The sequence below is a fragment of the Anguilla anguilla genome, chromosome 4 (assembly GCF_013347855.1).
Source record: "Anguilla anguilla isolate fAngAng1 chromosome 4, fAngAng1.pri, whole genome shotgun sequence".
In the NCBI taxonomy this organism is placed as follows: Eukaryota; Metazoa; Chordata; class Actinopteri; order Anguilliformes; family Anguillidae; genus Anguilla; species Anguilla anguilla.
Window position 1 is genome coordinate 30,627,301 of NC_049204.1, and position 12,750 is coordinate 30,640,050.

Consider the following 12,750-nt stretch of genomic DNA (forward strand, 5'->3'; position numbering starts at 1 on the left):
AAGATAGATTTTTACATTATACCTCATTTCACTGTACGTTCAAACATAATCTCAACTGTTGATCCTGTAACTTAAGTGCCATGGAATAAGGCATAAGGTTTCTGTTGTTATATGGTGTGCATAAGATCTGAAAGTTATCTGGAGATTTAATGCTTTATTTTATATTTAATACTAATATATTCATACATGCTTTAATACTAGATGCTAAAATATTGTCTTATGTATATATATAATAATTGACACATTATTAGCTATCAAGTAATATTTAATTACTCACATGATTCTGCAGTGTATGAACTGGAATGACAAATTAAACTTAAGTCATTTCACTGTACTTGTTTCTTAAGAATCCATTAAAGTATGTACAAATATATAGTTTTATGTATCAGCACAAACGTGTTATGCAAAAGTTCTCTCCAAAATTTTATTTTATTTTATTTTTTTTTAGCATTTTTTGACTTAACTGGTCTTTCAGCATACATATTCATTTTTTCGTGAGTCAGTTTGAATTCACTTTTGTTTGTGTCTGAGAACAGATCTCTAGTGAACCACATCCAGCTGGGGGACAGACACAGGTCATTCTCTGAATGTTGTACCTGCAATTATTCCTGGAGATTTTCTCAGCACCATCATTGAGAAAAGGCTCATGAATTTACCGTGGCTCATCTTATCTGTATTTAGCAGATTTTAGCAGGACTTTATGTGATATATATCCCTTGTCATCTCATCAAAATATGTGTGGGGCTTGAGAGAATGTAGTAAACCTATCCTTTATTATCAGAGCCAGACATAATAGCCTGCATGGTCTGTGTTTACATTTGGGAGCACACAGATGTGGAATGAGTAATGGTGAATACATCTCTCAGGTTGTGTTTTTAGAGTAAAAATTGACACACATGAGCACATGCTCATACATTCATAAACACTTCACGTCACGTGATCATTACATGCAATTAGTCTGCTCTCTTTGTCTTATTCTTATCCTCATATTAACCGGTGCTAATTTCTCAGTCTGCTAGTATCTTCGATTATAAATTGTGGATTGTGCTAGGGATCACTCATACGTTATGATGAATATGAAATATATTATTTTAGCTCTTAATTTTTGTTTGTACTGAATTAGCAAACTGATCAATTTCTTTTTAAGAAGGCAAGTGTTGTTTAATTTAGAAATACTATGACATACTATGGCAGTATGGTACTAAATTATTTTAGGTTTGTGCTTTCCCTTACTCTTGACTTGATTAATGTCTGATTATGGCTATATATTTTAACTAGCAGCACCTCCCATTCTTTTATAAAAATAATTATGTTGCAGTACAATTGGCAAACCTGGCATGATTGTTAATTAGAGACTTATTATGTAAACAGTTTCTAGTGTCGTGCTGTGGGCTCACTGTTGAATGGACTGTCCAGAGAGGACAACATCACTCTGATGAAATTGTTTAATCTGAAAATGCAGGAATTTTGCCATTTTTTTGCCCATGTCAACTGTTAAACTGTTTTTTGAATCACTCAATATGCTAATGCATATTTCTGCTATTTAACCAGGTGCAAATAATGCTATGCATGGATTCACAATTACTCACTTCTGTAAAACATACAGTACAGTATGTATGAAACTAAATGTTTGCATGCCTCACTTAGCTACAAAAATGAAATATATTACTTATCATCACCATTTTTAGCTTTAATAAAGTTAAAGAAAATTCCATTGCCACAAAATATTTACCAAAAAATATTTATTTTATTGTTTTAGAGTCAACATCTGCAGTTTCACAAAGGTGCCTGTGAATTTTAACTGACTTAGCAATCATTGACTGATCAATTACAGAACACTCAATGTTTCCAATTTGCAAAAGGTGTGGTTGGAATGAAGGAGGGCATTCTTATAATTAGCAATTATTCCGCAGGGTTAATTAAAACAAGAATAATTGCTGATAACAGACAGAGTTAAATGTTCTGCTTCACTACAAGCTAAGCTATTAGATTTGATAAGGGTGTATTCTGTTATGATGAATTTTTTGTACACTTCTAAATCTTGTTTCTTGTTTTCATGACAGCAAATCTCTGATTATCTTAAAGCAGAATGTGTGTGTGTGTGTGTGTGTGTCTGTGTCTGGACGCTTATACATGATGCATGGACTTTTATCCACTCATGTGTCCTTGATTCAATCAACATTTTCTCTTAACCTTCACTCATAATTAAATGCATGTTTTAAGTTATTTTTTTCTTTTTTTTTACAATGAAGGCTAGATTTAGGGAATCACAATTAATGGAAAAATGATTTCAGCATATTTCTTATTCAAAGTTAAGGACAAATGTTTATTACATACAGGCTTTTGTGTGTATATGTCTGTGCGTGGTTATGTGTGTGTGTGTGTGTGTGTGTGTGTGTGTGTGCATGTGTATGTGTACATGTGTATGTGTTTGTGCATGATTGTTCATGTCCATTTTCTGAACATTTGGGCATTGGGGTATACTTGCTTATGCTTCACATGTGGTCACTGGACAGTGCTGTGCATTTCGTACCACTTCATGTATTTTTCAGTACATATACAGACAACGTCTTTGGTATGGTGTTGTACTGTGTGCTATATGTTGTTGGAGTTGTGATGAGTTTTATTCTGTAAAAGGATGAAAAAGAAGCATTTTGCTGAGAAATGTGTTTTTGAGCACTCTGTATTCTTTCCTCTTTGAGATGTGAATTACTTATCCACTTAAGTGTCTTGTCAAGTCCGCAGGGGGAGTACAGCAGTGTATACAGGGCGAGAATAGCTGACATAGCTGGAAAGTCTGCTGGCAATCTAGAGGGTTGGCCCAATGCAGTGACACAATGATTAGATCCTTGGCAACAGCCCACCGATGGGCAAGGTTTAAGTTAACTGGGGATCAACCACATGCTCGCTGTCTTCACTCCTCCTGTAGCTCTGTCCAAAGGCACAAAAATGTGTCCAAGTTGAATTTTCAAGTGCTATATACTGTGTGTGGCCCGTAGGTTTACTTTGTTATCTTTCATTTTACTGTACACTTCATTCTACGTTTTTCTGCAGCAATAATGTCTCTAGCATATTTAATGAGGTCATGTTCGTGGTGTGAGTAGACAATACATTTGTCTGACAAATAATTTTCAAGCTTCAATGACCTGTTAATGACCTCTGCAGAATGTCAGAAATGTGAGTAATGTTTACCTGTGCCTAAATGATACCTTAAGGGACCGTGTATTTACATATATCTTTGTTTGTGCTGGTGAGAACTGTCCATTTGCATAAGGTGCATCCAGAGCTACAATAACAAGCTTTAAGCAGAGATTCAAGATCTGTGTGATCCCGTTTCCAATAAATTGGGACTGGCTTGCCTTATTTGAAGTAATATGCAATATTTCATTCATTTTCCCCATCCTTCAGCATCTATTAATAGAATGTTACCTAATATATGCTGAACACCAGTATTACGTATTTGTATGTCTCTTGTCTTTTCGTGGGGGAAGCTTTCAACTAAGTCATTGTCTTTTCCCTGTTCATAATACCCAGTGACTTTAATGTTTCCTCAGCATGCACATACAGTTACAATAAGTTATATTTTTACATGGCATGCGTTTGTTTTTCTTTGTTTTTTTTGTTGTGCAATTTGGAGTTCAATACATGAATTACATAGAGAAGATGTGTATTGTATTCAGACACTGTGGCTTGGAAAAAGAAATGGATTGTGTAGAGGTTTTTGTGTGTGTGTGTGTGTGCGTGTGTGCATGGGTGCGTGGGTGTGTGTGTGTGTGTGTGTGTGTGTGTGCATGCGTGCAATGGGGTGAGGCATTAAAATTCGCCATTAAATGCATATGGTGTTGACTTTTGGGATGTCTTCCATCCTCCTCACAGAGTGTGTAATGCTGATGCATGCCCCTTTGTACCACATAAGACAGCATGGATTCCTTCGGTTAATGGAGCCAGGAATCTGCACCTGCCAGAGAGGTTTCCTTCCAGAGGCAGTCAGTGGGCTCTCCGGAAGCCGCTTTATTTAAAGAGTAATCTCTCTGGAGTACTGAAGCCCTGTCACACTCGGTAGCCTCTCCACGGCAGACAGGGAGAAAAAAAAAACAGCAGGAGAAAAAAGAAACAAATTCCTTTACATGGAGAGGTTTTTTGTTGAAATGATGATAAAGGAGATTATCAGGGCTGGGCCTTGAAGAGGTGAGGACTGTTGTGGGGATTGGGGGGGGGGGGGGGGGGGGGGCATTCAGCGGAGACTGAAACAAGAATCAAGGTCTTGTCCTGCACCCCTGTCCCCCTTTGAGAGCACTAGTCCCTTTTACAATCTTGACACAGACTGGCAGTCCCCAATATTACATTACATTGCATTCACTTAGCAGATACTCTTATCCTCAGCTACTTAAAAAAGTGGAGAACGTCCGGAATCTCAGGAATACAATATTCAGCTCATAGCCATGGGGGCTGGCCAGGCCTCTTATTTCAATCTTACCATTAATTATGTCTTTTATTGTTTTTTTTCCCTCAATTATTTGCACAGATATGCGTCTGAACTCAGTGTAATTAAACAAGATAAACCTGATGGGGCATCTGTGATTTGGGTTTTGTGTTGCGACCAGTCAAGAGTTCAAGGTTTTCTTGAAAAACCGAGCAAAGCTGCTGACTGCAATGTATTTGTGATGGGTCTTTCAACAGCAATCAAGCCTGTGTTGTTTCTTTTCTCAATTTCCTCTAAATGAATCCATTCATCAAAGCAGGAGGTCTGTGTGCGTGTGTATTTATTCCAGCACAATGTGTATAATTGTGTTCATGGTTTTCACAATTTCTACTGTCCTTGCTGAAAGAATCGCAAATTGCCGTGGCAATACATTCTGTATTATCTGTAGAGGACAGTGCAATGTGAATTTTTTCTTATTCTGTCATTCATGGATTTCATTTTACAGCCTAAGTATTTGTTTTCTGAGACCTTACTCATTGTGTGAACGCAGAGGTGAAGCAATTTCAGTAATTCTAATAGTCTGTAATAAATCTTGTGCAAACCGCAACTCTGTATTTAATATTGTCCTCCTCATTGATAGATGTTGGGCATCGTCCATGCTGAAAAGCATTCCCCGGAAGATGAATTATATAGCCATGCACGTTTTAAAAAGCACACATTTTGTAATGTAGATCAGCTTGACAGAGTATCTCCTTGTAAATGTACAGTGAATAGAATGCGCCGTGAGGTTTTACATTAACCTAGCGGAGGGGGAAGAAAAGGTCTCTCTCTCCCTGCCATTTGCTTTCTCTGAAACATTTTCTGTGTGTGATTCCTGGCGCCTCAAGCTCCCCTCTCTGATTCCCGTCCGTGTAAACAGTGAAAGAAGCCATGGCTCCCATCAAGCTTAACCGATGGGGTCTCCCCGACCTGAACCCCGAGACCATGCAGACCAGTGAGCCGTGGGTGTTTGCCGGCGGTGACATCGCTGGCCTGGCCAACACCACCGTGGAGTCAGTGAACGACGGAAAGCAGGCTTCCTGGCACATCCACCGATACATCCAGGTGCCCCATCCCACGCTCCACTCATTTGCTCGCTTGTTGTTGCATTTGTGCTGATTCTGATAGACTGCAGCAGATGTTGAGAATTAGGCCTTTCGACACGGGAGAATATGAAAACCTGATTAATCACGAAGACAAAGTTACAAGGATAGATTCTTTTTTGAGACACGGTGTTCATATATACATGCTCATAGTTACACATGCACAGCCATATACTTATTTTATATTTGGATGTTCAGAAGTACTCTTCAAATCTTTTGCTCTTATTTTAATGAATGCTGTTGAATGACATGATCATAAAATTCTATCATTTTTTTGTACTTGTTAATCACATCAAGCTTGCAACTTATAATTATAACCTCTGTAACCTTTTTTTTTTTTACATTACATGACATTACATTTATTTAGCAGATGCTTTTAACCAAAGCGACATACAAAAGTGCAGTGTATTTTTAAAAATAGCATTTATCTTAGAAGGGCCTAATTCATAAAACATAAATAAAAATAGCTCTTTTCACATAGAACATAAAAAGGTACCTGAACATGGCCAACACAGTGCTTTAGCCTACTTTTTATATTAAAAGCTTAAACAACTGTTTTCTAAATATATTTTAATTAGAATCTATTATTCCAACTTTTTAACCATGGAAAACAGTTGTTACAATTAAGGCCATCATATATTCCTATTAAGCCCAGTTGATAAAAATGGATTGAAATACACAGTAGGCGAGCAATGTTTAGATTACACAAGCATACGGTTTATAATAAACACAACTTATAGTAAACACAATTCAGCACAATGAAGAATAAATATGAATTATTTTCAGATAAGAGATGCCTAAAACACACACAATTGCATACATACAGTTTGTGTCCATGCATGCTTGAGGCATTTTGTCTTAATAAAAAGGGTACAACTAGAACCCTCTCTGCACTGAGTATTTTGATATGAACAGAAAATCACAAGAGGGAATCGGAAATACTGAGGAAGAATGAAAGATGTATGTGTAAGTGTTAAATTATTTTAAGTGCTTGTCAAGTTATGTCACTAGTGTTTTTCCTATACCACGAGGTGTGGCTTCAGAAATAATATTTTATAAATGATAATGTTTGTTTATGAGCAATCTGCTATTGTTTACTAATATCAGGTCATTAATCTTTTAATTTCACATTAAAGTCAGTGCTTAAAAACAAAAGTGTCAGAAAAAATGTAATTTAAAGGTCCCCTCTGTAGTAAAGTTTTATCACAACTTTCAAAATGGCCACCATGAGATGGAATGTGAACTAAGTGTAAAACAATCTGATACCAATGCAACAAAATGTGGTAAAAGGTCAAAAGGTTGTACATTTTTATAGGTTAAGTATTTGATCTTGTTCCATGTTCAGTGTTCTATAATTTGATTAGATTTTTTTACCGATTAAACTATATAACAAATAAATTAATACATTTAAAATGCATTTAAATATATGTTTCATGTATGTGATAGGCTTATTGGAACAACTATGGGCTTAACTGGTATGCCAGGTGCCTATTTAAACCAGTTTGGACTTTTCACATATTTCATAATATTTGTCAATCTAAAATGTTAAAAAGGCAAGAAATTAATTAAACTTCAAATAACAAACTAAATTTAGATTTGGCTGGACTTAATAGGCACACTAACCTAATTCTACTTTGTTATTAGAGAGTATGGTATCCATTTAATTATTTCCATGTACTGACTGAACAGAAGCACATTTCTACTGTAAGAAACATAAAATGAAATCTGACATTTGTTTTAGCCATACTCACGGAAAAATTGAGCTTTTATAAGTGTAAATATATTTTATGACTTAAAACACAAGTTGTGATTTCTAATTTAAAAAAAAAAAACATAAGTTACTATTAAAAGAAATAAAGTTCATTGTAAGTTTTCAAGAATAAAAAATAGATGTTTTTTCTTTTACATTAAATTAGCTCCATAGTGCTAACAGCTCATCACACATTTACCATAAGGGACAGCCTACTATGGGAAGCATTCACTGCTTTTAGTTGGACGCTAAATAGAGAGCTTATTTTCCTATGCCATACCTCTAAGGCATTGGCAATAGAAGCTCATTTAACTTAATTAGATTGCTACTAGGAAGTACCTGCAGGTGAGAGCACTCTGTACCTTGTTTCAGTGGTGTCTGCCTGGGGACAGAGGGACATCAGAGAGAGAAAGGGATAGAGAAAGAGCCTTGGATTAAGCTAATGTGGAACAAGCCATCAACAATTCCCATGCTTTTAGAGAAATAAAATAAAATGAAATATAACATGAAAACCATGTATTGTGTGCACTCTGTTCTACCAACAGCCTCACTACTTACTTGTACATTACACATTTAAAATCAGTCTCCAGTTTATACGTTATATTGCCTTGCTTTGTCACAGGCACTAACAGCACCTACTGTATAGCTTTCTGTGTGAATGTCTGGGGTTATGTTTACTGACAGGACAGTTTACTGACATAAATATATGTTTTATTTACTGTAAATAATCACTCCTTACAAGTGCAACAAAAAAAGGCCATCCAAACTAAAATGACTACATATGAAAATGACAAATCTGATGTTTTCTAATTACATTTTTATTTTCCTTTTTTTATAACATGGGCAAAATGGGAATTGCATATTAAGATAATGTATAACAAGATGAGGCCACGCTTAAACCTTAGCAGAGCCAAATGCATTTTGTGTACTCTTATAAATTACGAGTTACACACAAATTTAAAGTGCCACTTTCAGGTGGCAGGTTGTTGGCAATCTGAAACAGTGCATTCCATAAACGTGGCCAGTAATTCTAGGCTCGTGGCTCACTCCTTGCATGGCAGTGATCTTGTCGAGATCTTTGACCTCCTAATCCTTCCATTTGGTTGAAATTATGCAGTGAGCTTGCAGTGTTTGCCAGGCCTCACCAGTTGGGGCCTAGGTTAATTGCTGGAAGGCAGCCGTGGTCAGGACAAAGGGAAGATAAGTATTTATTTGCCGATTAAATTACCACTTGGACAGAGGAAGGAAGGACAGTAGATTGCTTTGCTTTCACAGTAATGGACTAGAGACGGGGAAATGAATCAAGCAATTTGCAGGGAAGTTCACAGATTAATATCACAGTCAGTCAAAGATCACTTGAACCACAAGCCCTAACACTGGAATTATAATGGTTTACAACTGAAAGTATTACTTTTGACTTACAAAAAAGGGCATTAATGTAGTGATGTATCTGTCTTTATTGAGCTTGTGATATTTCTACTCTTAAGAAGCAACCCAGTTATATTAAAATAGCACAAAATGATCAGTTGCTTTTATCACTGTGAAACAAAATGAATTTGGCTACGGTGGAAGTGTTTGAATATAACTGGAGTGTAACCACACATTTTAGCTGTAATTCCCAAATGATGACACAGTTGGAAAGGGAATTAACCAGCCAGTGACTTGAGGAGTACTTTCATCTTTCCGTAGGATCAAATTTCATATATTAGCTTTTTGTTTTCTATTGAAAGTACATATCTGTTTACAGACTCCTGTGTGCCAGTCATGTTAGATGATAATTGTTAAGATATGTTGTTGATAGTTTTGAGCATCTAGCCCGAGGTGCCCTTTAAATGTGATGTAAATTCCTAAGGAGAACTGGCGGTTGCTGGAGAACCCTAGCTGTCATGCGTCTCAGCTTCCTCTCTGCTTGACACAGCCTTATTCATTATGCTGATGTGACATCATTACAGAAGCAATCATAGCGGCTTGATAAACGCTTTGCTAATTAAAGCGAGTACTGATGTATGACTGCCATTGACTGTCTTTGTATTTTGATCATGCAAGATAAACAAAGTGGCAGAATATTACAAAACCCATTTAAATTTTCAACCCTTTCCTGGGAGGCAGTTGGTACTGACCTAATCTTCAAAAGTGAGTTTGTATTTGTGTGTGTGTGTGTGTGTGTGTGTGTGTGTGTGTGTGCGTGTGCGTATGTGTGTACATGTGTGTGCGTGCGTGCTTAGGTGTGTGTGTGTGTATGTGTGTGTGAGGGTGCGTGCATATGTGTGCATGCATTTGTGCGTACGTGAATGTGTGCTTGTGTGTGTGCATGTTTATGTATGCTATTACTTTTGTGTTTTTTGGTAGGAGACATTAGTGTAGACTTTATTATAGTTAATATCTATATGTATTTTAAATTAGATCTGGGTTAAGTGGATATGCAGTCAGAACTGTAATGAACCATAAGGTATGTAAGGACACTCCATCGTAAAGTGGATAAAATACCCTACCTGCTATGGTAACACAGGTTTCAGGCTGTTTGAAGCCTTTTCCTGAGTTAGATTGTCAGTGGCTTATTAGGGATGAACTATTTTTGGTTAAGAAAAGAATGCATTTTCAAATTGATTCAAATGACATCATGTACAGAGGTAATTAAGACAAATTTATGGTTATTGGGCAAAGGGAGAGAATGAACAAAACATTATTTTGATACCTACACATGTCTTTGTCACGTTTGTCTATAGAGAAACTATAGAATGACCGTGTCTGATATAATAAAGCAAGGTCAAAAATAATTAGATGGATAAAGTGCATTGCACATATTCCCTCAACTGTGTGATTTAGACAGTCCAGATGAGCTCAAGAAATATGAGACTGCTGCTCCAATTCTCCAGGTTTAACAGAACGATTTGTATGCATAAGAAATGGGTATTTCTCATTGCGTATATATATATTTAATTTATTTGTTTTTATTGTGGTAAATAAGCTCATTCTAAATGACAGTCAGTCTTAACCTCGAAGGATTCTGCCTTCCCAGTAGGCTTGTTAATTGAAGTTAGTGTGGACTTAGTGTCATGCGTGCACTTGTTTGGCTTAGCATATGTCATGGGATTTTTAATATTCAGTGCTATCAGTACACCATCTAAACATCTACAGGTTATTTACAGGCTTCTGTAATTATTACAAATGGTGCAGTATTGTACTGTTATGATGTGCTGTTCTCATGGGACTTTACTCATAGCAGTGTATTTTGGAATGCAGGTCGCGTGACATATATTTTGGCTGATCTTTGACAGCCTTGTATTTACTCCTTGAAAACATGCTGAGGAATGTGGTATTTTACACATCCTGCATCAGCATTCAACAGTATCTCACCTAGTCGAAGACAGACATAAAAACGGATTATTCACAGGCCTTGTAACATAAAAAGATTATGTGTAAGCATTTTAAATGTATCTAATGTCAGACAGTTTGGAAATAATGCATTCAGTCAAAACCCCCAGAAAGTTCATTCCAAACATGGAAGCCCTACCAGCGAGGGAATTTCACGGATTTTCTGAAATGTACACGCGTAGCGGCTCAGCAGGGGTTTTTTTTTTTTTTTTTTTTTTTTGGGACGCCGTGTGTTATTGATTGGCGTGGCACAAAAGCAAGTGATGTTGATCAAAGTGTTTTTTCCCTGCCCGTTCCTTTACAGTCCAAACACAGCCAGACCGTGGACAGTGTGCCTCGGCTTCCTGTGTTCTACACGGCCATAGATGCGGTGGACATCAGCGTGGAGATGGTCGGGATCAAGTTCCCCAATCCCTTCGGCCTGGCCAGCGCTCCGCCCACCACGAGCACGGCCATGATCCGCAGGGCTTTCGAAGAGGGATGGGGTTTCGCTCTCACCAAGACCTTCTCTCTGGACAAGGTACCGGACTGCTCTGCCCAGCAAATCGATTTTTCTGTGCATTCCTGCGCCGTATTTGCAATTATCATGAAGTAAGAAATGAATTTAATTTAGGTTTTCGAGCATAAATTGCTTCTGATTCAAGGTCTCTTTAAAAAAATATGGAATATTTAATGAATCGGGGTAGACATAAAGATATAATATCCTGAAATGATGCGTGTTTGGGAAATTATCATTTTGTTAGACAAAAATAAAAAATAAAAAAACACACACAAGAGACACATAAACAGAAAATGTGAATACATATTGAGAAGAACAAGCCATTCAGCCCAGCTTGGCCCATCATTTACACTATCACTGTCAAAACAGAGCCGATGAACTGTGAGACAATAAAAACGTCTGAAACATCAAAGGTAGAAAATCCAATCAGCTCCTTTTAGAGTGCAAGGCATCTGCCTCGTTTAAAACTGTGCACACCCTCTTTCCCCGTCCAGCAGGAAAAAAAAAAAAAACAGTTTATTTATAACAGAGTTGTTTATTGAAGTTTTGTTTTAATTTACTTTCTAATTGTGGTTATGTGAAAATTAATCAGTAACATATGTTTGGTTGGTGCTAGCTGACATCCCTTGATTAGTGAAGCTCCAAATGGAAATTCAGCAGGGGACAAAACAAAAGAAAACACGCCCCCTGTACTGAATTGGAACAGGCATCTTTTTAGCTGCACTTTGAGGTTTCTCTGCTCTGCTTCCACAAAGTAAATGGAATTCTGATAAATTATTTTGTTATCTTGACCTGTAACCGTCTCCCTTGAAGCCAAATTTTAGCTGTGAAAAAAGTCTTGGAAAGAAGGATAATTATATTAAATGTACAAATTGCATGAACAGTTTGGGGTGCTTTTTTTGATGAAAATCCTTCACCCGTTTCATGGACCACCTCCCTGTCAGTTTGAAAAGGTCAGCTCTTTTAATTTTTTTTTTACATGGTTGAAGGAATTGGCCACGTTAATTAGTAAAGATAATATGAAATGAAGATGATACTTTCTCCCTGAATAATGAAGAATACAGTTGAGACTCTGTATGTACGTTTGTGGGTCCAGACTTTTTGTTTCAAAATATTTATTTCTCGATTTGACCGAGGTATTTGGCAGATGGAGGACTGAGAGTGAAAGAGAGGAGGATCGCAAGAGAACAGGGAGAAAGAGAGAGGGGTAGAGATTGCAAGCTGCCACATAAAATATTAACATTTCAGAATGCAGTTTTGATTAAGTGGAATACGCCTTGCTTGGGCCTACCAGGGGAGTTCAATGAGAATTAATACTCTCTCTGAACATCTGCTTGAAATGGTATTATCCCAACTCACACACACCATTGCTCCCAGGTCGGGCTTTGAGATTGACAGCTGCATATTGTGCCGATTTGGTCTCAAATACAGTATGTTTATGTGAACTTTGTTTCTTTTTTTGATTTTTGCACATGTGAGCATCTAACTCACCCCCGCCCCCACCCATCTTTATTCCTGACATTTGTAGATGCCAGATTGGGGTCTAATATACTGTTGCAGC

The 12,750-nt window shown here is 37.1% G+C and overlaps 1 protein-coding gene across 1 annotated transcript in view; it reads left to right on the forward strand.

Annotated features, from left to right (window-relative positions):
* The window catches only part of dpyda.1 (dihydropyrimidine dehydrogenase a, tandem duplicate 1), a 177,804-nt gene that overhangs the window by 81,702 nt on the left and 83,352 nt on the right, over positions 1-12,750 (forward strand). The window contains exons 12-13 of the mRNA XM_035414829.1: positions 5,343-5,527; positions 10,995-11,210. Of these exons, the coding sequence (XP_035270720.1) occupies positions 5,343-5,527; positions 10,995-11,210 (401 nt within the window). The remainder of the gene's footprint in view (positions 1-5,342; positions 5,528-10,994; positions 11,211-12,750) is intronic.